The sequence below is a fragment of the Haemaphysalis longicornis genome, unplaced genomic scaffold, assembly GCF_048455015.1.
Source record: "Haemaphysalis longicornis isolate Haplotype H1 unplaced genomic scaffold, Haemaphysalis longicornis Haplotype H1 scaffold_126, whole genome shotgun sequence".
NCBI lineage: Eukaryota > Metazoa > Arthropoda > Arachnida > Ixodida > Ixodidae > Haemaphysalis > Haemaphysalis longicornis.
The window spans coordinates 248,170-272,500 of NW_027526228.1; the positions used below are offsets into that span (position 1 = coordinate 248,170).

At 46.9% G+C, this 24,331-nt stretch overlaps 1 protein-coding gene across 3 annotated transcripts in view; it reads left to right on the forward strand.

Annotated features, from left to right (window-relative positions):
• The window catches only part of LOC144163629 (uncharacterized), an 86,878-nt gene that overhangs the window by 8,514 nt on the left and 54,033 nt on the right, over window positions 1-24,331 (forward strand). For 2 of the 3 annotated variants that reach the window (XM_077694434.1, XM_077694435.1), the window contains exons 2-3: window positions 1,210-1,311; window positions 16,209-16,356. In XM_077694434.1, coding sequence (XP_077550560.1) covers window positions 16,299-16,356 — 58 coding nt within the window. In that variant the 5' untranslated portion in view covers window positions 1,210-1,311; window positions 16,209-16,298. The remainder of the gene's footprint in view (window positions 1-1,209; window positions 1,312-16,208; window positions 16,357-24,331) is intronic. The other variant, XM_077694436.1, reaches the window with a different exon arrangement.

The window sequence follows — 24,331 nt, forward strand, 5'->3', positions numbered from 1 at the left end:
AACACGCATGACAGCTGCGTGATGAGAGAGTGCAGAGTCCGCACTGAATTGCAAAAAATTTCATACATAATAAATAACCGCGACTAATTCATACTGAATTACTCAGAGCCCGTTGTCGTCTTACAGCAAATCTGTCTGCCCACAATTTGCACCTAACATTTGTTTTTAGCAAAGTAATTTTGACCTGAGAGTGCAATGTAATACTTTTATTACTGCCAATGTATCTACAATTGTTACAACGAAATATCACGAACATGAATGGAATACCATTCCGACGATGGCTTCTTACATGCCTTTCACATTGTGATAAGAGGATGTAGTTGTCCTAACATCGTTGTTACCAGCACCTGACTCTACAATTTTCCTTCTCAGTTCAGTGGTTCTACCCAAAATATGGTACTTTGTTTTCTATCGGGAAATAATGCTGGATTTTATCTGGCATATTGACAATGCATTGCTAGTACTTAAAATGCAGTGTTATTTGGCTTATGTTGTCTTTGACATTTTGGCTGGTTGTGTTTTATTCTTGTGTTTGCCAATAAGTAAAAGAAATTGTATATTTGTAAGGTTGAAGGTTTTTTGTTTATTTTGAAAACATATACAGGATTAGTGAGAAATGAGTAAGTACAGTTGAGGTATCACGCCACTCGTAAAATGACCTCCTGTGTACGCGTGTAAGGCAGATAAATCAAATAAATAAATCAATAAAGAAATTAACAAGAAACAATTAAACCAAGAAATCTCGACAAGACCGATGAAACTACGACAAGAGATTTCCACAGAGAGTAGCCACCCACCTCCATTTGGGACGCCAAAAAAAGGTTCTACGGTGACGTTATGGGTGCTGGCCAGCGAGAACGAGATTGAATTGCGGAATGGAGCAGGGGATCTTCTGGAGTGTCAGTTTCGGTTTGAAAAAGACGCGTTCGCCATTTAACTGGCTTCTGCCTGTGCTATGGGCGCTTTGTGGCAAACGTTTCCGCAAACTGATAGCAACTGAACCTCAGAGCGACGGCAATGTGGTACGCAGACAGCCAGTCCAAGCCGCCGCCGAACAGTAAAGTGCGCGAAACGCTATACGCGCGCAATAATCGGTGGCGATGACGAAACGTCTAGAATATTCCAGTACACTCTAGATAAGAGGGAACGTGTTATCGTCGGCGCGCCCGTGCATGTCATCCTCTCTCTCTTTCGATCGGTGCGTTACAGGTTTGCCGGCTCCTGACTCCGGTCCTGTCGCAGTTGTCGTCTGGGTGTGTTATTTCCGGTCGTCTGCTTCTTTGAAAGGATATTTTTTGTCCGTGCTGAAAGGTAAGCTAGGATGCGCTAATGGCGTGCCTATAATATGGTTTGCAATAGACGCTAGTGTTTCTTTAATACCGAAACCTGGTCTACAATGCATGTTCAGCACAACATTCAACAACTCAACGGCGTTTATTGGTCAATGAAATTTACCAGTGCGTTGTCAATTCCCGAACGGTTCACTGTTGTATCAATGGCTCATTTACAACACAGAATCTCTTCCGCCATGACGAAATATTGAGAGCCGCCGTAGCCCTGAGAGCAATGAATTCTCGGGGCGCCTCAGCACGCGGAAAGCGGTCCCACCTAAGTACTCGTGAAACGCAGGGTATAAAGGGAGTGTCGTATTACAGTAATGACCGGTTGAAAGGCACAAACGTGCACTAGACATCCTGAATGCGAACATGTCGTATAGAAGTAACCCCGTCTGATTCTTATGACACTCCTGTAACTTTTGCGAATGGGGTCACGGCGGTTGGAAGTGTACTCGGCTTCTCTGTCACGGGGAACAAGAGTCTACTCGAACTGTTGTCGCACTGAAATAGATCGGGGTGCCCGCAACAGCTTTACGTATTTCACTTACATTCGTTACGGTCATGAAAGGCCACGCACCGGTGGACATGTTCTGGAGTATAGCCCAAGCAGTCCGAGTAAAAAGTGGTGGCCAGGTTCAGTTCCAAAACACACCCAAACTTTTCAAGGCGGTAAATTCCTATTCCTCCCTTCAATACGGCCTTTTGTTGCCTATGCTCTCTACCCACTGAGTTTTTGGATTAAGGAACAAAACACTGAAACAAGTATAGCGCCGGTTTATTGACGTTTAAAGTGTATGGGTTCCATATCGCAGGCCTAAATAAGTGTTCTTTATCAGATTTTCTACGATTTAAATTCAAAATATTTTCTTCGTCTCAAGAACTTAAACTCTACGCGTATTAAAAAATACACGGCACGTATGTTCATTTGATGCATACTGTGCTCATTTGTTAGTTGCCGATACCCCTTGAGCTCGCCCCAATGTTTGACCAGCAATTGCGAATTTTGACTATTCTTCAGCATTATGGGGTTGCCTTGCTGATGCGTGCTGAAGATGTTGTAAGGAAATGACGATTTTTTTTGTTAGTTAGCCCAGCTGCTGAAACCAGGCCGGGTTAACAACAGGAGTTCTCTCTGCTAGTTTCGTTTTCCCCGTTGCGGAGGCGATTCACTCCTGTCCGAACCTATCTTAAACACTAGTCTTGTTGTTTTTTCTACTGGCTCGCAAACAAAGCCGTGTGTTCAGTTTTCACTGAAACCGTGCAGCACCGACTTTCGCACTGCACAGTGTAGCAGCCCGAAGTACTTGATGCTAGTCATGAATCATTTGTTATTGATCAGAAAGTTGAGAAAAAAGATGTCTGTACCTTGGTATTCTGGGTTCTGCCAAAGAAACTCATGGAACATTTTTTACGTTTTTTGGTCGTCTGTATTCTGTCTGAATGTATGTTAGTGAATTATTGTGCATGATGTATTTCTTTACTACAATGTATATTTTCTCTCAAGCAAAAGTTACACTCTTTTTTGTGTAACTTTTGTGTACTCCGGCTGCGGTAGTCAGAGCGGATGGTAGCACACTGGCAACAGCAATATTTCAGACCGGCTCTACAAGTACAGCTAAAAAAGCGGCCATCGCATTAGCGGTGGTGCACGTCCAGACGTCCAATATTACCGTGCTCACCGACTCACAAACAGCCTCCCGACGGTTCGCAATGGGGAAAATCACCGGCCTTGCAGCTGCCATCCTCAAACAACGACTAGGAACTGCCAGAGACCCGCATTGTATGGATTCCAGCCCATACGTCCCTAACTGGGAATAAGGTGGCTCATTCCACTACCCGCGACCTTAGCCACCGGGCATTCTCAGAAGGGGAAAAAATGACCCGCTTAGCCGCCCTCTGGTCCTGCATCCACTCTCACAGAACTACTCCGACCTGCTTAATCACTACAGAGCATGCAGCAGGCCTCTACCGTCCCCAAATCTATGCCTAGGTCGCCTAGGTGTGGCCGACGCACACATTTGGCGATGACTCCAGACCGAGACTTACCACAACCACACCTTCCTCAATTGGAGTTCCCCAACCGCATACCCCCCCAACTGCCCATACTGCCCCGGCACCCCAAATACAACAACTAATTTGGTATGGATGTGCCCTGTCACCCCCCCCCCCCAACCACACAACCATGAGAAGTGGGAGAGCTTGCTGCACAGTGGCTAGCTCGCGGATCAGGAGTTTCTTGTGACGCGCGCCCGGAAAAAACGTTTTCCACTCCACTCGACACATTCGCTGGTGATTACTTTTATGTGGTAAATACATAATCGCTAAACGTTTCATTTTCATCATCAGAACAACTATATATGTTCTCAGCACTCCGGGAAAATTGTCTGACACTACCATCGCTGCGCGCACAAACACTAACACAGCGCGGAACGCCTGACCCTTTCCTCCAACGAAAGCTTTACTTCGGTACCAGTCGCCAAAACGAGTCTGCGAAACAAACAACCAAAAATAAAACAGGACTCCCCTCTGCCTTTTTATCGCTTCCCGGGATTTCCTTTCTGTGCCTCCTTCTGTCTGGCGTGTGTCGCTGTTCTCGTGGTTCTGCCTCTTTCTTAATGACTAATCTCAAAATGGGCTCCGCGTTAGAAGCAAAGCGGTTGTTCGCAGCTGCCACCACATTTCTGACCGTGTCCATACGTACCTTGGGGCGCGAAAGCTTAGGCGCTTGGAGGGCAGTTTTCAGAGAAGCCCGCTTTTTTACATGACCCCGGCAGCGAAGGGCCGCAGAGGAGTTCGCCGAACTCATACTTCCTTCTAGAGCACTGCACGGGCCTGATTTTAAGGCCCGAGCCCGGCCCGAGCCCGCTTTGTGAAGGCCGAGCCCGACCCGGGCCCGTAACACCGAGCCCGGACCCGGCCCGGGCCTGGGCATTCATAAGTGAGCTTAGCCCGGGCCCAGCCCGGGCCCGTCGTCTCAAGCCCAGGCCCGGCCCGGGCCCGTCGTTTCAATCCCAGGTCCGGCCCGGGCCCGTCGTCTCCAGCCAGCCCGAGCACGATCTTTTTATTTTAGCCTAGGGAGGGCCCGCATGTGTGTGACAAGGACTGGTCTTAGACGTTGAAGAAAATTTGTTTATTATATTTGGTTGAGTGTCTTCGTAGTGAGAAATCAGACAGAGCATCTAGTCTGTACAAGCACGCCCTGAATTGTAATGCAAAAAATAAGGGTTTAAAAGTACACGTAGTTTAGCTCACACCGTCTGCAGTTCACGCCACATGGGCGTAATAATAGCTCGTATTCTTACACGAGAGACACCATCACCTTTGATGACCAGACTCTTGGCAACCTCATGTGGTTGTTTCGATCACAAGTTGGTATTAATGAAATTTCTTGCTCTCCGTTTTAATCCACGAGTACGTGCGTGCGTTGACATATTTTCCCTGGAGTGGTTGTTAAGCGGTGGCGCTTCTCTAGCACGCGAGTTTGATTTCCAGCCACGGTAGCCGCATTTAGATTGGTTCGACATCTAAAACACACGTACGTAGACATAGGTGCACAGCTCCAGGTTGGCTTAATTAATTCCTTCTCCGCTAGGGCATTCCTTGTAACCGTATCTTTGATATGTTATGCACCAAAATATGAAAATCTTGATGCAGTACATGAAACGTCATTAAAGTTACAGTATAGTGACTATCAGCCCTAGCAAAACACGTTTTTAAAACAATGTGTACAACTAACATCAAGAAGCGCGTAAGAGTATACTCAGAATATTCAATTTTATGCTCTTTTCTACACTTCACGACGGAACTATTAACGGCCGGGCCAATGAATTCAAGCCCGAGCCAGGCCCGGGCCCATGGCGTCGAGCCCGAGCCCGACCCGGGCCCGCGCCACTGAGCCCGAGCCCAGCCCGGGCCCGCGGCACTGAGCCCGGGCCCGGCCCGGGCCCGCCGATAATCGACTTCGGGCGGCCCGGCCCGGCCCGCGGGCCGGGTCGGGCCCGGGCTTTCGGGCCGGCCCGGGCCCGTGCAGTGCTCTACTTCCTTCGCTCAACGTTCATCTGAAAGCTTTGTCGACGGGCGGGATCCGAAGTTACAACCTGACTTTGAGCGTAAATCAGTAGCTGCCTTTATTTTACTTTTCCCATGTTTTTGGTATAACCTGCAACTAACCTTATTGAAAAAATACTTTCATATAACCAGCCGATCAACCTCATCATCGTTATCCAATCTGTGTGACAGATGTAGCTGGGTAAATCAAGAGTATATAAATTTTGCGTCATACCTCATATTGAACTAGCGGAATAGGATTTAATGGTTGCTCGAAATATAGCTTTATGGGCTAACACTTTTATATTAGCGGCTGGTGGCTTGGAGCCTTATGTCACTATGTAGTTAGCTAAGGAAGCTTTTATGGATGCAGGCCTGGAGATTCTGCGCCAAACACTTTCCTAAAGACGGCTAAATGCTGCTTAATTGTGACACGTTTAAAAATATACAGTTATATATTGCTCTGTAGCCAGCTGCATGCAGATGCTTTTGGGGCGGCCTCTCTTTAGCTTTAGGGCACATGTGCTCCAATAGCTGCCAAAAGACAGTTGAATGGGTCCAAGTATGTAAACTTAGAGCTGGACAATGGCCTATAGCCAGTCAAAGAAGCATTTATGGCTGTCTCTCTTTAGCTTGAGGACAAATTTTTTCCATTACCTGGCAAAAAACCGTACAATAGTTTCAAGTCTGTAGACTTGAATCTAAACAATGGTCTATAGCCTGCCAAAAGAGCTTTGTCGCGTCTGGTGTATAGAACTAAAGCCATACATATTTCTTTAGCTGGCTAAAGTAACCTGAATAAATGAGACTCTATAGAATAAACACATTAGGATGTTCTATCATCCTCTAAAGAGAATTGTATGGTTTACAGTATCTAATGCCGGATGCATAAAAAATTCAATAGCTGGCTGTAGGCACAGGACACTGAAGTTTGCCCGCGACTGCTGCGCCGCCTCTCGCAGCCTCTTAGCAACTTTGGGTCAGTGGATGTCGCCACCGGCCGTTCAGGGCACGTGAAAACGCGCGCTGCGTGTGGCTTGACGCTGTGTGGCGGGCGTTTTTTAAGAAACATAGTTATAATGGCAAGTGCAGTGCTTGAAAGGATCAAAAGGCTACAGGAAAGAATTCGTGGCAGCGCCGCTACTGCTGCGTGAAGGACTACCACAATCGCGAAGGGCAGCCTGGCATCGTTTTGTGCTGGTTTATCGGGCAGACGTGGGAAAAGGAGAGTCGCAAGAAATGGATTTCAACAGTACGAAGAGTGAAGTAAGTAAGAAAGCCATGACATTTTTTTTTGTCAGTGGAAGGAGTAAAATTGTGAGTACGATTGCCGCTTATGCGCTGCGCATACACGAACGGCCACAAAACAAACGTTTGCTTTCAGTGTTTCATACACATCGCACACTGCGATATTTGTGCATCGCATGCCGCAGTATTTCTATAACACAGGGTATTACGTCTTCCCCCACTATTGTTTTATCAGCAGTAACTTTTTTTATCGACAGTCACGGCAGCGAATGGACGCCAAAAGGCGGCACAAGATTATGTTCCCAGCACTTCGCGGGTGGTGCCAAAAGCAATGTCAAGACGGTGAAGACGCATTTCGCCTCCTGCCCTACATTGTTCCCCGAAGTATACAGAGTTCGGCCACGCATTCCAAGCGAGAGCGTGGCAAGATATCAAAGGCAAGGCGGCATCCTTTAATGCGTTTTGCGCACTCATAAAGTTGACGTTATTATTTTTTAAGCAGAGGGGGTGGAGGAGAAGCAGGAGGAGGAAATATTTTGTGGAGAATTCTGAACTGCCAGAACAAATTGTATCACAATTAGCCGCTAAGACTACTAACTCTAACGTTACTCACAAGAAAGAAGCCGAAACTACACCGAATCTTCGTACAACAATTAGCCTCTAAGACGACTCAACATTGCTCACAAGAAAGAAGCCGAAACTAAACAATCTTCGTACAACCCGCAGCTCCGCTGTATCAAAAGATTTCCCACTGGGTGGAACTGGGTTTACTTTGTCCTCAGCTAATAACATTTACAATGCGTTGAAAATTAGTGGCAACACCAACCGAGCCGAAGAAGGGCCACCGAAATAGTAACTGTAGTGTGGTTGCGCGAACAAAGAAAAGAACGCAAACACGCCCCTCCTGCCGTGGAGCGTCTTTGTATACGCTAGAGCCACTTTATTGGGCTGTGATACACGAAAAAAATGATATTGAGCTGAAGAGAAGCGCTGTAGATAAGCTTTGCTGAGAATGGGACTTCGTAACGATGTCTGTCCCGTCAATTTCTTTCGCGGCGTACACGCGCCCGGCAACGTACAATCTCTGTCCCTTCTCGCCCACGCAAGGCCGACAGCAAGCCCCGTAATTGTCCGGTAATCGCACAGAAGCACTTGAGACACGGGGAAACTATTTGCCAGAACAGTTTTCGAGCACAAGGCACCTTCCAAAACAATTGCAGAATCGCAAAAATTACCAACAAGTGTCGAACATACGAACGGGCGGCCGCCGTCTGCCTCTCACCGACCCAACGTTTGCTCGCGCTTCCGCGGGGCGGCGCTGAGTGTACTTATTCGCCGCGCCCTCTGAGCAGTGACCGGTGCCTATAGCCCAATTTATGGCCTTTTATGGGTGACCATGGGATGCATAGGCGGACATAGCTTACCATAAATTTTTATATAGACGCCCATAAGCCATTATTGTATTGGACTTTACGAAAGCACACGTAAACATAGAAATACTGGTGCGTACTGCTGTTCGTACTGCGCGCACTATGCTTGGTTTAGCTGCACAGCACTGCGGGTGTTTGGGGTTGTCTCAAACGACACTGGCCGATTCACGCAAGCAACGGTTTCTTACGTGACCATATTTGTCGAGCGAGCACTATGTTTGACGAAACGATTACCCCCCCCCCCCAGAACAAAAACAAGCCCGTTTTAATTACGGTCAGAAACAAACCAACAGAAAAGGGCTTGCAGCGGTATGGTGGCGCAATCTAGGTTCATAACGGTAAACAAGGATTCGCAATCGGCTGCACAGCGGTCGTTCGTTTGATGCCATTGCGGACCACGAAAACACACGATTTAGCGGGAAAATCAAAATTTTAACAATAAGTGATTAATTTCTCAGTGAATAAAGCACCGTTTGCTGCCGAACAAGCCACGAGGCACAATAAAACACGAAATCGTTAAATAAAACAATTTTATTTTGTGTTCATAGCCCCTTTAAGCACATTCGTGCATTAAAAAGTGGTGGTGTGCAACCACAGGCCTCAATAAACAAGTTGCCCAACGCTGCGACCATTAAGTCGTATGTGTGGTCAAGTAGGCGTTTATGAAGGCACCTCCCTGTCTGTCCAATGTACACTGCACCGCATCTGAGCGGGATTTCTTAGACCACGTTGACTCTGCAGGGAACGATCGGTGTGGAATAATTTATCTTGCATGCCTCCCTTGGTGGTTTCACAGCATTCACTGCTTTCAACACTCCCAATCCTGTTCGGTGTGTAAAACAGTCGTTGTTCCCGCCTACTGCCTGATCTTCTTCAGTCAATGCCACGCTTTGCGCACGCAGGGAATGTCGTTCATGCGCCCACGCCTCGTCTCCTCCATCTGCGGCGCTGCCATCGACTTTATCCATTTTCACACACCCTCAACGATAGGTAAAAGTAAAGTCTGTGGGTAACCGGCATTAAAAAGCTTATTTGCGTGTGCGTGCATAACTTAACATTGGTTACAGACAGGAATGGAACACTGAATCATTCAGGGCCGTCGCAACGCCTCGCTCCACGAGCTTCATTTGCGCGGACGACAAAGGCAGAAAACCGCTTGTGGTATATGAGCGCATACGTCTAGCATGCGCAGCCATCAGGGAGGGTCCTGCTCATATTTAGCAAGAGCATGATTTCACGCTCTAGAACTGTCTTGTGAGTTCGAACGGGTTTAGTACGCAAGAGATGACACTGAGAAGTTGCTGCATTTGCACTTGTTCGACGCACCGTTCTTTCTATAGGAGTATTAGGTAATCATAGACAAAAAAAAAAACGTCTCAGAATGCCCTTGCCCCCCTGGTCCCCAAAAAGTTCTCGTCAAGCGATGTTAAAAATAGGCCCCTTAAGAACGGCGCAAGGGATGAGAAAACACTTGTAGGCTTGAGGCTTTGCTTTTTTTGAAAGAAAACGCCAGTTTTGACAGGCCTGAATTTTCACACATGTCAATTGTCTTCTTTTTACGTCGGTCGGGCGTGACTCTAGCCACTTTGTGAAAGCTGCCAGAAATCCTAAGTCTTCTCTTGCTTCGTACTTGTAGCCTGGGTCACTTTGGGACGTTCAACCTCACAAACAAAACCACACAGCAAGGAAGCACTGTTTGGTTCGTCATGGCAACAAAGCCTTTTCGGGAAATTGGCTCACCTTAAAGCAGCACAAACAGGCTGGATAGAAAGGTGTCCGCTCCTTAGCTCACCCAGCTAGCCCTGTTGATTAAAGCTTCCACTAGCAAGTCACACATTCCTGAGAAGTGAAACAAGTTTTTCAATGCCATTTCACTACTCGCCACTGAACTGAGCACTCTACTCATCGTAGGAGGAGTCTAACAAACCACAAATGCTGATAACGAGTGGATAAGCTTCACTGTTAACGATTATCGCATTCCGATGCTTTAGCCTCAACTTTCTCTACGTGAGCGCAGCTGTTTTGCCAGTTTACCTGGCTGTCACACGCCAGTGCTTCCGGCAAAAGCTTTTTGACTTCACCTAAAGTGAAACCCGCGTTACGTCTGGCAATGTACCCTAGAGCACTGCACGGGCCTGATTTTAAGGCCCGAGCCCGACCCGAGCCCGCTTTGTGAACCCCGAGCCCGACCCGGGCCCGTAACACCGAGCCCGGACCCGGCCCGGGCCCGGGCATTCATAAGTGAGCTTAGCCCGGGCCCGGCCCGGGCCCGTCGTCTCAAGCCCAGGCCCGGCCCGGGCCCGTCGTTTCAATCCCAGGCCCGGCCCGGGCCCGTCGTCTCCAGCCAGCCCGAGCACGATCTTTTTTTTTGAGCCTAGGAAGGGCCCGCATGTGTGTGACAAGGACTGGTCTTAGACGTTGAAGAAAATTTGTTTATTATATTTGGTCGAGTGTCTTCGTAGTGGGAAATCAGACAGAGCATCTAGTCTGTACAAGCACGCCCTGAATTGTAACGCAAAAAATAAGGGTTTAAAAGTACACGTAGTTTAGCTCACACCGTCTGCAGTTCACGCCACATGGGCGTAATAATAGCTCGTATTCTTACACGAGAGACACCATCACCTTTGATGACCAGACTCTTGGCAACCTCATGTGGTTGTTTCGATCACAAGTTGGTATTAATGAAATTTCTTGCTTTCCATTTGAATCCACGAGTACGTGCGTGCGTTGAAATATTTTCCCTGGAGTGGTTGTTAAGCGGTGGCGCTTCTGTAGCACGCGAGTTTGATTTCCAGCCACAGTAGCCGCATTTAGACTGGTTCGACATCTAAAACACACGTACGTAGACATAGGTGCACAGCTCCAGGTTGGCTTAATTAATTCCTTCTCCGCTAGGGCATTCCTTGTAACCGTATCTTTGATATGTTATGCACCAAAATATGAAAATCTTGATGCAGTACATGAAATGTCATTAAAGTTACAGTATAGTGACTATCAGCCCTAGCAAAACACGTTTTTAAAACAATGTGTACAACTAACATCAAGAAGCGCGTAAGAGTATACTCAGAATATTCAATTTTATGCTCTTTTCTACACTTCACGTCGGAACTATTAACGGCCGGGCCAATGAATTCAAGCCCTAGCCCGGCCCGGGCCCATGGCGTCGAGCCCGAGCCCGACCCGGGCCCGCGGCACTGAGCCCGAGCCCAGCCCGGGCCCGCGGCACTGAGCCCGGGCCCGGCCCAGGCCCGCCGATAATCGACTTCGGGCGGCCCGGCCCGGCCCGCGGGCCGGGTCGGGCCCGGGCTTTCGGGCCGGCCCGGGCCCGTGCAGTGCTCTAATGTACCCCTTCACCTAGCCCCAAACAAGTTCAATTGAAGTAAACTCACTTTAGTATGGTGTTACACGCAACATTACATTGCCGTGGGCAACCGCCGGAGTTTTGATCCGGTACACTATGGTGGGTGTGTTCACATTTTGCGAAAGTGCCATAAGTTAAGCTCTCACCATGAGCTTCGACCATAAAACTACTTTCTAAGCAAAAGCTGAATATATGCTTTGCGGTCGACATGGTAGAGAGAGAGAGAAAACTTTATTCTTTAAACAGCCCTAGTCCGGGCCGTCGTGCCACAGTCTCTTCATTAGGAGATGGCTGGTCCGTAGAACTCCCAGACGTCCGCACTAACACGAAGGCAGTGGGCCACCAAAATCTCTTTCGTCGATTTGACATTCACGCCAGGATCCGGGTTCAACCAGTCCTCCCAGGAAGCGATGCGGGAACGCAGGTGGAGTGGTAGGTCTGGCGGATGGCACTCCCAGTAAAGGTGTCGTACTGATGGGTAGGAGAGGGAGTTGGGTGTTGGGCAAGTGGGACGCGAGAGGATGCCATGCATGTAGTGGATAGGAGATGGAGTGATAAGAGATGAGGTCTGTGCTTTCCGGACCACAGATGCAGCGTAAAAGTAGAGGGTGAGGTTGGGTACCGGGAAACACTGCCTGCTTGCGCGTAGCGCGCAGTGATGTTCTGAAATCTTTTGAGTGCCAGGGTGGTACACATGGGGCCACAACATGGACGGACCCAGGGAGAGTACTCGGGTAAGCTCGTGTGCTCGAGCATTGCCGTCCAATTTAGCGTGGCCGGAGACCCATACCAGCGTTATCTTGTGGGGAGGATGGGTGCAAAGGGCACAGTTGAGGGTGTCAGAGGTATGAGGGTGTGTGGTGTATCGGTAAATATTTCGTAGCGCCTCCTGTGGGTCACTAAACACGAAAAATGGCGTGGCAGGGGGCTCGACTTTCACAGCGTATTTGTGCTTTTTCAAGAGCTACGGTGTGGTGTGGTGCGTTGTCCATGACATCCACACTATTGTTCGGGATGTTTGGCAAAAAATTTGTTGATGAATAACTTCTCAAAGTATTTGCCATCCGTCTCAGAGTCGTAGTCCGCGTTGTTCTCCTTTTCTGTCGGACGTATTCAGCAGCTGGTTGGACGAAATCCCTTGCACTGCTCGCAGCATGTACAGGGATCAAATGGGCTCCTTTGACGGGGGGCGAAGCCAATCCAGTTGTCAGACCTTCGAGGAAAGCCTAATGATTTGATTGGGCAGGATTTTCCTGCGGTCGTATTCTTTAGTGTGCTTTGTGTTGGCCCATTTTTTATCTATAATGCACCTGCACAAAGCAAAACAGACGAGTGCACGAGTTAGCCCACGCAAGTACACATACGCACTGCAGCCCCAGGAGCCTTAACATAATCATAATCGGCAATACTGAACAGAAGAACATGAGGCAAAAAAGGTGCAAATATCTTTCATAGGAATGGTCCACAAATACCATGCTTGCTACTCTTTGAGAAACAGCTGTTGAGATACAACCGAGAAAATAATCTCGGCGTTACTGCTGCTTGATCTGGGCTGAAATTTGGCACTCAATGGCACCTGGCAGTCAGTTTTGCTTCATGATAAGTTTAGATGTCCCACTTGTCAGATTCGGTAAGAATTTCTCGGGAGTCCCTATCGTTTACGGCAGCTGCAAACAAAAACATACCATGTTTTCAGCAGTGGTGCCGGCTTGTATCTTTCAGAGACACGAGTGCTATACAGTGGATGTTGATTAGTTCCTTCAGTGGCGACGACAAACCATTATCCACAGCAATAATACGAGAGTTTTGACTCTTTTGTTGGTTTGGCTTATTGCACCAAACTATGAAGATTTAGCAAATGACCCTGGCTGATTTTGGCAGGTACCCAGCCAACTAATCGTGAAATACGACGTCTGTGCAAACGTTCAACAGTAACAACCACTTTGCTGAAACGAATTTTTTCTGTCTTTGTGATTCAGATGTAATACTCTTTATTACGATCATGAAGTGGCGTGCTAACACCAAGCGCTACGTGAAAGCAGTCCAAACGTGCTGCCAGAGAAAATATGCCAAGAAGAATTCCGAACTGCCCTGTCTTCGGAATTCCTTCATCTCCCGAAGGTACCTGCGGCGCCAGGCAATGATGTCACGGCGCTCGATCAGCGTAGTTTTCGGTTTTCTTTTCTGAATCGTGAAGCCGATGTCCTCCACAAGGTGGTTTTCGTGAAGTTCGGCAAGGTATCTTCGTTGGAAGCCTTTCGCACGCTCTTCACGGTTAGGATTTCCTTTTGGCGTACACACTGGCCGCTTTCGAATGCATGGCATGCAAATGGAAGCTGTCATATATGAGGGTTTTCGAGCTTGAAATCTTCACGTTGTTTGTTTTTTCTTCAGAGACATCAAAGGCTCACGCAGGCCTTCCGCCTTCAATTTCTCGATGGTACGGGGAGATACTCTGGTGTTCTCTCCCGCAACAATCTCTTCTCTTCCCAGACAGATATCTCCGGAAAACGCATTGTGTACACATTGTACAAACATTCGAATAATGTATGAACAAAGTGCGAACGATCAAATAACGTGCACAGTAGATATCGTCGAGGCCACAAAGCTGGACGTTATATTTTTAACTCTGGCACAGACTAAAAAAAAACGTGGCGGCCATTGTGGCGTACAAATTGAAAAATGGATGAAAAAAGCCCATTGTTTTTCCGTCAATACGGAAATCGTTTTCAAGCTTATGATAAATGTTTATGCTTTAATGTTGCGGGTAAAATATTTATTGCTTCTAGCTCACCGCAAGCACCACACTAGTTTTGGACATGGAAGTGCACACCGCGAACAAGCGCTAGCATTGGCAGCGTTGCATTTGATGTATGAAACGGAGTATAGTACAGCGCACGCTGCAAAGAATTCCACCACAGGTACGAGCGCACCAAGCAGTAAGGTCGGGTCGCCACTCGCCACACATGGCAATCGCTCCGAGATGACGATATAGCACTGCGTTTAATGCGTGGGACGCTACAATACAACAGCATCCATGGGAAAACACACCTAGCCTTCGGGAAAGAAGGGGGTACGTGTGGGGGTACCTGCAGGTATGCATACCTAGCCATCGGGTCGTTCGTGGCAAGCCACTGAACGTAACCGCTCTTGTGGGGAGTCAGCAGCTGTCCTTCAATCGGCGCAAGACCGTGAGACCTGAGGGTGGTCGATTCCGGTGAAGACCAGGCTGGACCTGAAAGGATAAGCTAAGCTAGCCATAACTACTCAAATAATCTAACCAGAAGGTACTGCGTGTCAGTGTGTGCATGCAAAACCGACTTCCAGTGGGCACAGATACCACGCAGGTAATTTGGGTATGATGTATACCAGACTTCTTTTTTTCGAATCATCGATTGAAAACTTTTACTGGTTGTGTACCATTCTAACAATAGCTATTGTATGCTACTGTTGGGGAATATTACAGCCTCAACCGTACACGTGGTCACTGTACTACAGAAAAGCGCTCCGCATTTACGAAAATGTACATTTCTTGGAACGAAGGAGCCGCTTTCTCACGGACGTAAAATATAAAAGCGCGATATATGTATGGTTAGAACCAGAAGCGCAGTTACGAGAGCGCAGTAGAAGTTTGTCATGCTTACACCGAGTTCTTCTAACATTAAGAGTGATATCATTGCTTTTGCGAAATCCCACCTGCTCTAGGAAATGATTTGCCTCTGACTGCTATAAAAGCCAGGCAATCCAAAAGTTGAGGTAACAATGTACTCGCTCGCTTTATGTCCGACTTTGATTTGCTTGCTCACTTCATGTGTAGCAAGGTGTGATTGGGGCGCGTGTTGAATCATTCGGCACCGGTTTGAAGGTAAAGCTATACCAGCACACGTCACTGAAGAGGTTTGTGGGCTAACCCTGGAACTTGCACCAAACTCCCTTACCCCCTTTCCTGTCTAAACCCTTTTCAAATGTGCTCTTGTATTGTTTGTGCCTGTGTGTTGCATCCATCTGTGCCATCGCGCAGCCTTAGCTGTTTTCCATAGCTTTAATTGAGGGTGAAGCCCCGTAGGGGCAGAGGCTGTTGGCGTGTCGTGTCGTCGTCGTCGTAATCACCGTCGTAATCGTCGTTTCATGTAGTCATGGTACTAAAACGCCGCGAAAATCGTTTACGCCTCACCGTTGAACGTAACGCCTATAAAAAACACAGGGACAGCTGTGTACGCCTCGCGCTAGAACGTAACGCGTACTAAAAACACCGGGACACTCGTTTACGCCTCGTGCTGGAGCGCTTCGTAATGCGTACTAAAAAACACCGGACACTCGTTTACGCCATGCGCTCGAGATTTCATGTTTCAAAGAGAAGCGACTTCCACTGCAAACCTTTATACCCCTACCGCGATACGGTTTCAACTCTCAGAAAAAACGCCAAAGTGCAAAGAATGCGCTTATGCACTGCAAGCTTCGCCCCTCCCCAGGTTTCACGTGAGTGGAGATCGCCAGGGATTTTTGTAAGTTCATGATTGTGGGCATTCTGTTCCACACGGTGCATACTCGGTATATTGCACACAGGTGACAATGACGAGGATATAGTTTATAACCACAATGTTTTATACCAAACTGTTGAGAATATGGTTCTGCTATCTCGGCACTTCATCTTCTAGTTTTATGTTTGAGAAAGCTGTATGTTTGGCTATGTGCGGTCCTCTTAGTATTGTTGAATGATGTATCATAATGAGCCCGATTTACATATATGTTCCACTTGTGCCGTCCCTTTTTTATCCTGGTCAGGTGATTCGTGATACCGTGCCTGAATCCAATCCGGACACCGCTACGCAAAACGTGCTGCGAATCTATTTTCCCAACATCGATTTCGCCAATATGCCAAGACACATGAATTACCGGGAGTTACCTGAATGCATGGAGCGACTCTATAAAGGTAAGAAAACACATATGTTGAGTAAATTTGGGCACCAGTATTTATTGTTTTGCAAGCTCCCAATTTTACAGAGTGAAGGGTGCCATAGCCCAGCCTTAGCTTTTTCATGGAAAGAAGAATTAAAGGACAAGGAGGAAGAAAAACTCGAGGGCCACAACTGCGCCGGGGGTCAGCTGATTTAACTCTGGTTCTAACCTCTGGAACATGGTGTTGATGAAAATCACCCAGCGTATTGGAGCAATGCGAACACCTTGTAGCACATAGACATGGGCACCGGCTTTCTGTGCTTTTCTCATTCGTTCAGCGGGGCTTAAGCAATGACAATTATTGAAGAAATGACTTCTTACTTGCCATAAACGCGGAAATCAAGGACCGCAGTCACCATTTTACGAAGCATGTTTGAAAATCTCGTACAGTCTGGGGGACATGGCAACAAAATTCGATGTTTTAAGCAGAAATACATGTTGATTTAAAATTGACGAAGCTGGTAGTGCTACATAGCCGCGGATCCTTGATTCCGCAAAATATCGGACCACAATCAGAGCCCCTGTCTTGCAGGACCTTCCATAATTCCAAAAGACCGTGTAGAGACAGGGAGCGTACACGCTCAGCAGAGGTGAAGAATAACGCCTGTGGCGAAACACGCCGGTTCTGGACAACACAAATCTCGATAGCTTTCGTGCGCCCGCATGTTTTCTACTGTGCTAGCACCTTTAAGGAGTGTTTGGGTTGTTTTGTGTTCTTTTTTTGTGTGTGCTTGCACTCTCTGGGATGTTCGCTCGTTTTACTGTCAAGGCAGCCCAACTCCTTTTTCAGGATCCCTGTGTTACCGAGTGATGCCGTTTAGTGTTTTGACCTATTGTAGACTTCCGTCTTGAGGGTGGAGGGAAGGGCCTGCTCTTTGTGCGGGGAAGCTTGTGCGTGCTGTTTGGTTTGGCTAACAAGATCCCGGTGGGGATAGGAGCCATATTTCTAGTTCTGCTGAGCTTTATCACTTTTTTTTTTGCAAATCAGTGCCCACGTGCTGATTGGTGTGTTTTTGTTGTTCGTGTTGACACAAAAAGAACTTCGCCACCTTTGGAATTGCCATGTAAATACTGAGAAAACAGCGGAGCTGGTGGTCTTCACCAGGTTAAACTTTGCTTTCGTTAGAATGGCCCCGGTCTTAAAATTAAGAATTTAAAAGCGAAGCTTTCTCTATGCACACTTATTTATATCGAAGTTCACCATTCAACTTCCTAATTTTCAAAATAGAAACTCCGAAAGTTCGAAGCCAAAGTTGGACTTAGCCAAAAAAGTGATACGAAGCCAAAGCAAACGGTCAGCGTCTCGAATGCAATTTTAGCGCAGTTGGATAGACGCCGGGTTCACAAAGCCACGGAATAAGGTTCAGTTTCCGCCACGGGAAGCATTTTTTTTTCTCGAGGCACCTACCCGTAGGCTCCTTCCCTCTCGCTACTTTTTGTCACACTTCTTGGCATAGTATTTTCTCACCCTCCATTTCGCCGAGGGGAATTTTCTCTTAACCATGTGCACAGACAGAAGTCAAACTTAAACAGCTCCACCCCTTAAAACTTTGAAGCCTGGATTTACCTCTACGCCTCCCGACAACAGCAGCAGCATCGGCACAACGTTTGCACTTGTGAAAATGTGCATTTCAAAACAGGAAAAGCACTATGGGCATGGCAGTTGCACCAAAGCACGGTTGTTAGTATTTTCTCGTAAAGGGAGCCGGGTGAACATACCTGCGCAATAAATGCAAAGGGTGCGAACGGTATTCGCTTGTCGCCACAACTGTCAAGCCTAAGAAGACAGAGAGGGAGACAGAGCAAACCCTATTCGGCAGCTCAAATACCAGCCGGGGAATTATGAGACTTCGGAGGAAGGGGATGTTCGGCGGTCCTCCGACGGTGGGTGGCTTGGTGGTGCTGCACAAAGAGTTTCACCGTGAATGTGAACGGGAATGTTTTGTTTCACACACCCGAAAAAAAATTACAAGGGAGGTGTTCCCGAGAAAACATCATAAAACTCATAACAAACATCACAGAAGCGGTTGTCCTGGGGTATGCCGAAAAGGCAAATGAATTACCTGACCGAGCGACATACCTCGTATCTTCCCCCTCACCCCCAGCTTTTAACACGCAACTAAGCCACATTGTGACGAAGCACAGGATTTCTAAGCACAGAAAGCTTAACACAGAAAACTAACCCCATTTGATACAAAGTTTAGGTAAGACAAGTAAAGGTGGAATTTGTATTACTTCAGAATCGACATTGCAAGAATACACAGGATGACAAAGTAGAAATACAGAGCGATATTGAACACTAATATTGGGCTTATATATATAATAGCGTGTTCACTATTACTCCAGCAAATACAAATAAACTTTGTTTTTGAAGGATTGTAGAGAAAGAGAAGACTGTATCAATGTGCGAAAAACAGTGTGTTTGTTCAAAAAGTTGGGATTATGTAGGTTGTCTTTTACAACCCATAGTTTTTGCGGGTTATTTCTTTGTTATAGCTCGGATGCCGTACATTGAACTTGTGGTTCTTCGATGCGTGTTGTTCTGTGAACGCATCAAAGCCCGCACCCCTGCACACATGCACCGAAATCTTTTCCCACTACAAAAACGACTGCCGTCACTTCCCGACACCTATTCATCATTAACGCGTGACGAAAAACCAATTTCCGGTGCCTACAAACGAATTCGTATCCTTATAACACCCTACTAAACGCTATGTACCCCACCCAATACCCTGCCACCTGTAACTTCCGCCCCGTTGCTGACACGCTATACCACGTGGTATGGAAGTGGCAACGGACCCCAACTCTAACCCCAAATCCCAACCCAACCTATGAGCAGTGGGTGGAGCAGCTGATCAGCTCCGAGCTCTTGGTCCAGCGCCGACTGCGGAACGGGCCCGGACGGCCAGGCACGTCCAAGGCATCTTGGAATAAGGATGCCTCTCTCTGGGTGGAGGCCCTAAGAACATCCCCCTGCTCATTACTATAATAGATGTTTGTCTCGCTCTCTCTATCCCTCTGGGAACGCATCAGAATTATTTCTGAACTGTTGATAAATAAACAAAGCGGTTTTTTTGTTTCTGCTGTTTTCAGTAGTCAGTATGCTTTGCTTGTGGAAGAGTGGGGCACCGTGGGTTCCAGGTGATTCATTTTCTACCGAGCGTACTACTTTTTGTTGGAGTACTGGTAGATTATCCATATTTACTTTGCCAGTTGTTTGCCATGAAGCGAATGATAAGTGAGGGGAGAATGCATTTACCCGAAATACAGCTGCACAGCTGCTCTTTCAACCACGTGGGCAGAAGCTGCTTCAGTTTATAGATGAAGCCAATAGATTGGGACACATCGATTCAAATTCTATTTATATGAGCTGACAAATTTAAATTTTCGTTGAACGTGACACCAAGAAATTGGTATAAACTGACTTGTTGGGTGGTCGTACCACAAAATGTTGTATAAATTTGTTGGCCTAAAGCCTTCTTCTTAGGATGAAAAACGACAAAATTAGTTTTATTTGTATTCATTGGAAGCTGGTTTGCTTGTGGCCATACCGATGATTATTCAAGCTAGGCATTTGTTAATGTCTGGAATTGGGTGAAATCACCGCAGGAAAAGAATATGTTCGTGTCATATGCGTATAAGACTAAATCTGCTGTGGAACAAATATGTACGATGTCGTTTATGTATAACAAGAATAAGAACGGGCCGAGTATGGAACCCTGTAGGGCTCCAAAGTTCAGTTTTCCTTGTTTGGATCTTGTGAGCTCGACTTCTGTGTGTTGAAAACTGTTACATAAGTAGCTTTTACTAGATCTGAGCAAACCCATCTAATTCCAAGCCTACTTAATTTTTGCAGTAAAATGTAACGGTTTATAGAGAAAAACCCTTCCTTAAAATCAATGAAGGGGCCTATTGCATACAGTTTTTGTTCAGTGTGATCAAGTATTTTATCTCTAGTGTTTAACAGTGCTCACTCAGTTGATTTTTTTTTGGAAACCGTACTGTTGGCAGCCAACAGGCACCACAGTGTGGCCTGTGGATTTTCGGGGGAGTGGCCCAGTAAGACTCAGACTAGGGAATGTCACTGAAAACGGTTGGCTGAAAGAACTGTGGGAGACGAGGTGGCCCGTACACAGATCCAGAATGTATGTTCATTATCCGGGTAGTCACTGCATATTTGACAGTTATAATGGCCTGGTGACTTCTGTATGTAAGGGAGGAAAACATCACAGGGGAGGCCCATTGTCTCTGCGTGTCAAATGTGTGTAGCGTGTCTTCGTGACATGAATTTCGAAGGGAAGGGAAATCGCATTTTTAGTGCCCGGAGGTTGCAGAGATGCTCGCGGCGCCTTTTATGATGCATCGCTCTATCGTATTTTGGATTATATTCTTCAGGCCACGACTGAGGGCTGCCCGGGAAATGAGCGTCGCGGGCGAGAGCGTGAGCTTATTTTTTACCCTTTATGCCTTGATGGTCAGGATTTATTCGAGGAAAACGAGTAGGTGAGGATTAACTGGCGTGTATGTTGTCCGGTCAGTATGGACGGAGACGGGAATATCATTCGTGATGAAGATTCGTAGTGCTCCCTGGCTATCAGTGCTGACTCTAATGTGGTCGCTCCGATGCTGGTGAAATATAATGTCTTCTACAATCACTTGACTCTCTGCAGCTGTGAGCGCGGAGACGTTGGCGGGATGCCGTATGTGAGCTATGGGGGCCAGCCGATGTCGTCGTCGTTGTATGCTCCACAAATCTGGCGTTCGTGTAGTAGCTGCCAAAAGTTGGTTCCGGCAGGTCTTCAGCGCGAAATTCTCGATGTTCTTATTTTGTATGGAGTCGCGTATTGGTAACTGTGAGTTTTGGTATGCCTGCCCAGTATGGCGTCGGTGTGGTAATTGGTGAAAGGTGGTTAGTGGGGTACCCGAGGGCGCGCACTATTTCCTGCCCTTGCATTGAAGTAGTGAGATGGTGCGGATGGTGCGATCTTTTAGGACAGGTTTAATGTAATTGAATAAATACATATTTCATGTAGTTTCCTTGAGGCTGAGAAGTATCGCGTCATGCAGCACCTTGTGGAAGGGTTTTTTAATATCTACTCCTACGATGGTGCGTAATTGAGATGCACTGGCTGTGCTTATACATCTTCATGAATGCGTATGACAATGTCCTGTGCGCTCACACGCTTTCGAAATCCCACCGTAGTGGGTGGCAGGTGGCCATTACTTCTCAGGTACCATTGCAGTCTAGCGAGCACCGCCTGCTCCATAAGTTTTCATCACAAGATGTCATGGAGCTAGGACGAGGTTGGCGGGTGGGTTGTTCTTTCTCTGATTTGGGGATGAGGGTGACATGCGCTTCTTTCCATTTGGTGGGTAGGTTTCTTGATTTCCGAGCCTGATTGATATAGTCGAGGATTTCTGCACGTTTTACTTCTGGCAGGTCGCAGATGACGCCCTATGTAATTTGATTGGGTCGCGGGGCTGTGTAGCGAGTTAGGTGATGTGATTCCATGTTTAGTTCGTCGGTTCAAAAGTCTGAGTTGATTCCTTCATCGTAATATTCTGCGTCGGATTCTGAGCACACGATATCGATGCGTGTGGTACTTTAAGGGGGTAGGTATATTACGGATTTTCTTTGATATCATGTGGTGTGCCTCCCATCGCCAGGTGAAGCCGTTGGGTAGTGTATTTTGGTTTTTGTTGTCACACCGTGTGCAAAATAGTTGCCAGACCTTGGTCATACGAAGCCTGCCGTTGAGCCCTTCGCATATGAAGTCAATTCTGTGTGGTTAACTTTTCCGCCTAATTTTGGGTTTCCTGATTGAGGCAGTAAAGGCATCCTTTGAGCCCGTTGTTATGCTTCTCACGTTTCGAGCGTTTTACAATAGCACGTCACTTTCGCCAGATGGTAATAGGGTGCTGGTCAATGTGCGGATCGGATTCGGTGCGGTTTATTCTGTTTGTGTTTGGACCACTGCCGTTATATGTCACTCTATTCAGCGGGAAGGATGCCGCTTGTTTCAGTTTCTTGCAGGTGTTCACGGACGTTCGGCCAATTCGTTATATTCATGGTCGGTCTGTTTGATCGGTTACTTTTTTATGATGCAATACGAGGGAGGCTTATTTGGATAATGTTGGGGTCGCTCCCGAAAGTTGCTTCGGTGTTGTCCAAGGCAGCACTTAACGATCCCCGAATCCAGCTAAGATCGGGATTTGTGTCCGCCTCTTGATTGCAGCCGGGACTCGTGGGTGCTGTCGTGCCGTTAATAAGGCTGAATTAGTGGAACCTAGTACGGACGCCCAATTGACACCCTAAATTCTAGTGTGGCCGCATATACGGTGGAGAAAGTTGAAATTTCCAAGCAGTAGGGGCGTGCCTGAGCTACGAGTTGCATTATACATCGTGCAGAAGGCATACAACATGGCGGTTGTTTATTTGAGTGGTCCATGGCAGTTTACAATTGCGATGTTATGACCGTCAATCATCTTAGTAGTAGCCACGTCCTCTATTTCAGAGTTATTAGCAGCTTACAATAGTGATGTTATGACCTCTATTTCAAAGTTATTAAGATACATCGTGTCCAGCTGGATAGTGGATCGGGTCCTCTCTACGTGTGTAATTTCCTTGGTAGGCGGGGTACATAGAACTTGCGTCCCTTTCCTTTTCTGGATAATACTTGGCCGAACATAGCGATCGCATCCCGGGACAGAAAAGTCTCCGTTAGTTTCTTGTAGTGTTATGATATCTGGTTTGGTGTTGGCTATGAGCATCTGTTGTGATAAGGCATTGCTTTTCGGCGGAGACCTTTACACTTTCATTGCCATGGCGGCGGCACACAATTGAAGAAAAGAGTGCCGATACCGTGTGCCCTTATTGAATGGCACTGGTCGAGCGTAAGTGCAAGTCTGCCGTGGCGACTAGAATTATTTTATACCCCCCTCCATCTCCATTTGTAGTAGTTTACAACAGCTTTCCTGGACATCCACTATCACCGGGCGGGATGGCGGCAAATGTTTTTGGTTGGTGGCTTAGTCGTTTGCTTGTCGCTGCGTGTACATCTCTTCTTTTCCCTCGATATTCGGTTTACCTGTGGCTTCAAGCCACACACTTCCTTTGTGTTGAGTTCAATTTCAATTCAGGTTTATTTTTCCACTAGATGACTTCCTGGCGAAAAGCTGCTTGAACAGCTTGACAAAGGCAAGGAAGCCGTTACAAGGCACAGCAGACAAGGTACATCAATACAGCTGGAATACGATACGTTTTTGCTTGAGCTTCACAAGAATATTTCATAAAGAAGCAAATTTCGGGAAAAAAATGAAAAGAAACAAACTTTTTGGCTGGATCGGAAATGAGAAATAAAAATTTAGATTCATTCTCACGCAGAAAATTCATATACACTATAATAATCACATGCAACAACTACGAAAACAGAAACAAACTTGATGCACAACACACTCCACAGGCTTACTGTGCATAACCATCAGGTCCCAGCCTTATGTACCCAGCCTTATGTACTTCTTGGCTTAGAACATTCCTTTTATCCTTTTGCAATGCCGAAAAAAACTCGTTTTCTGCTTCGGCAGCCTAGGAGTGGCATCTTTCTGGTGTGAGCCGCGGCAATGGTGCTTTTTTTCAAGGTAGCAGTGATTTTTTACTGTAAAGTGTTCTCTGAGCTTAATTGTTCACATTGTTTTTGTAAATACGGATTGCTTTTTAGGTCACTCCAGGAGTGTCGCACAGCATATGAACGAATTTCATAAACGTTCGCCCAGCGCCGGAACTGTTCGGCTTGTAGCTATCCTGAAACAACAAAAAATTCAGGGAGGCTTGAACTCACGCGCATGACTTGAATGGCGAAGCTTTTGTAAGTGATCAATGACGGTAAAAAAGTTGAGTTTTAGTGTCGTTGTGGTGTCGTAGTCGACGTCGGCGGCATGACCTTTCAATG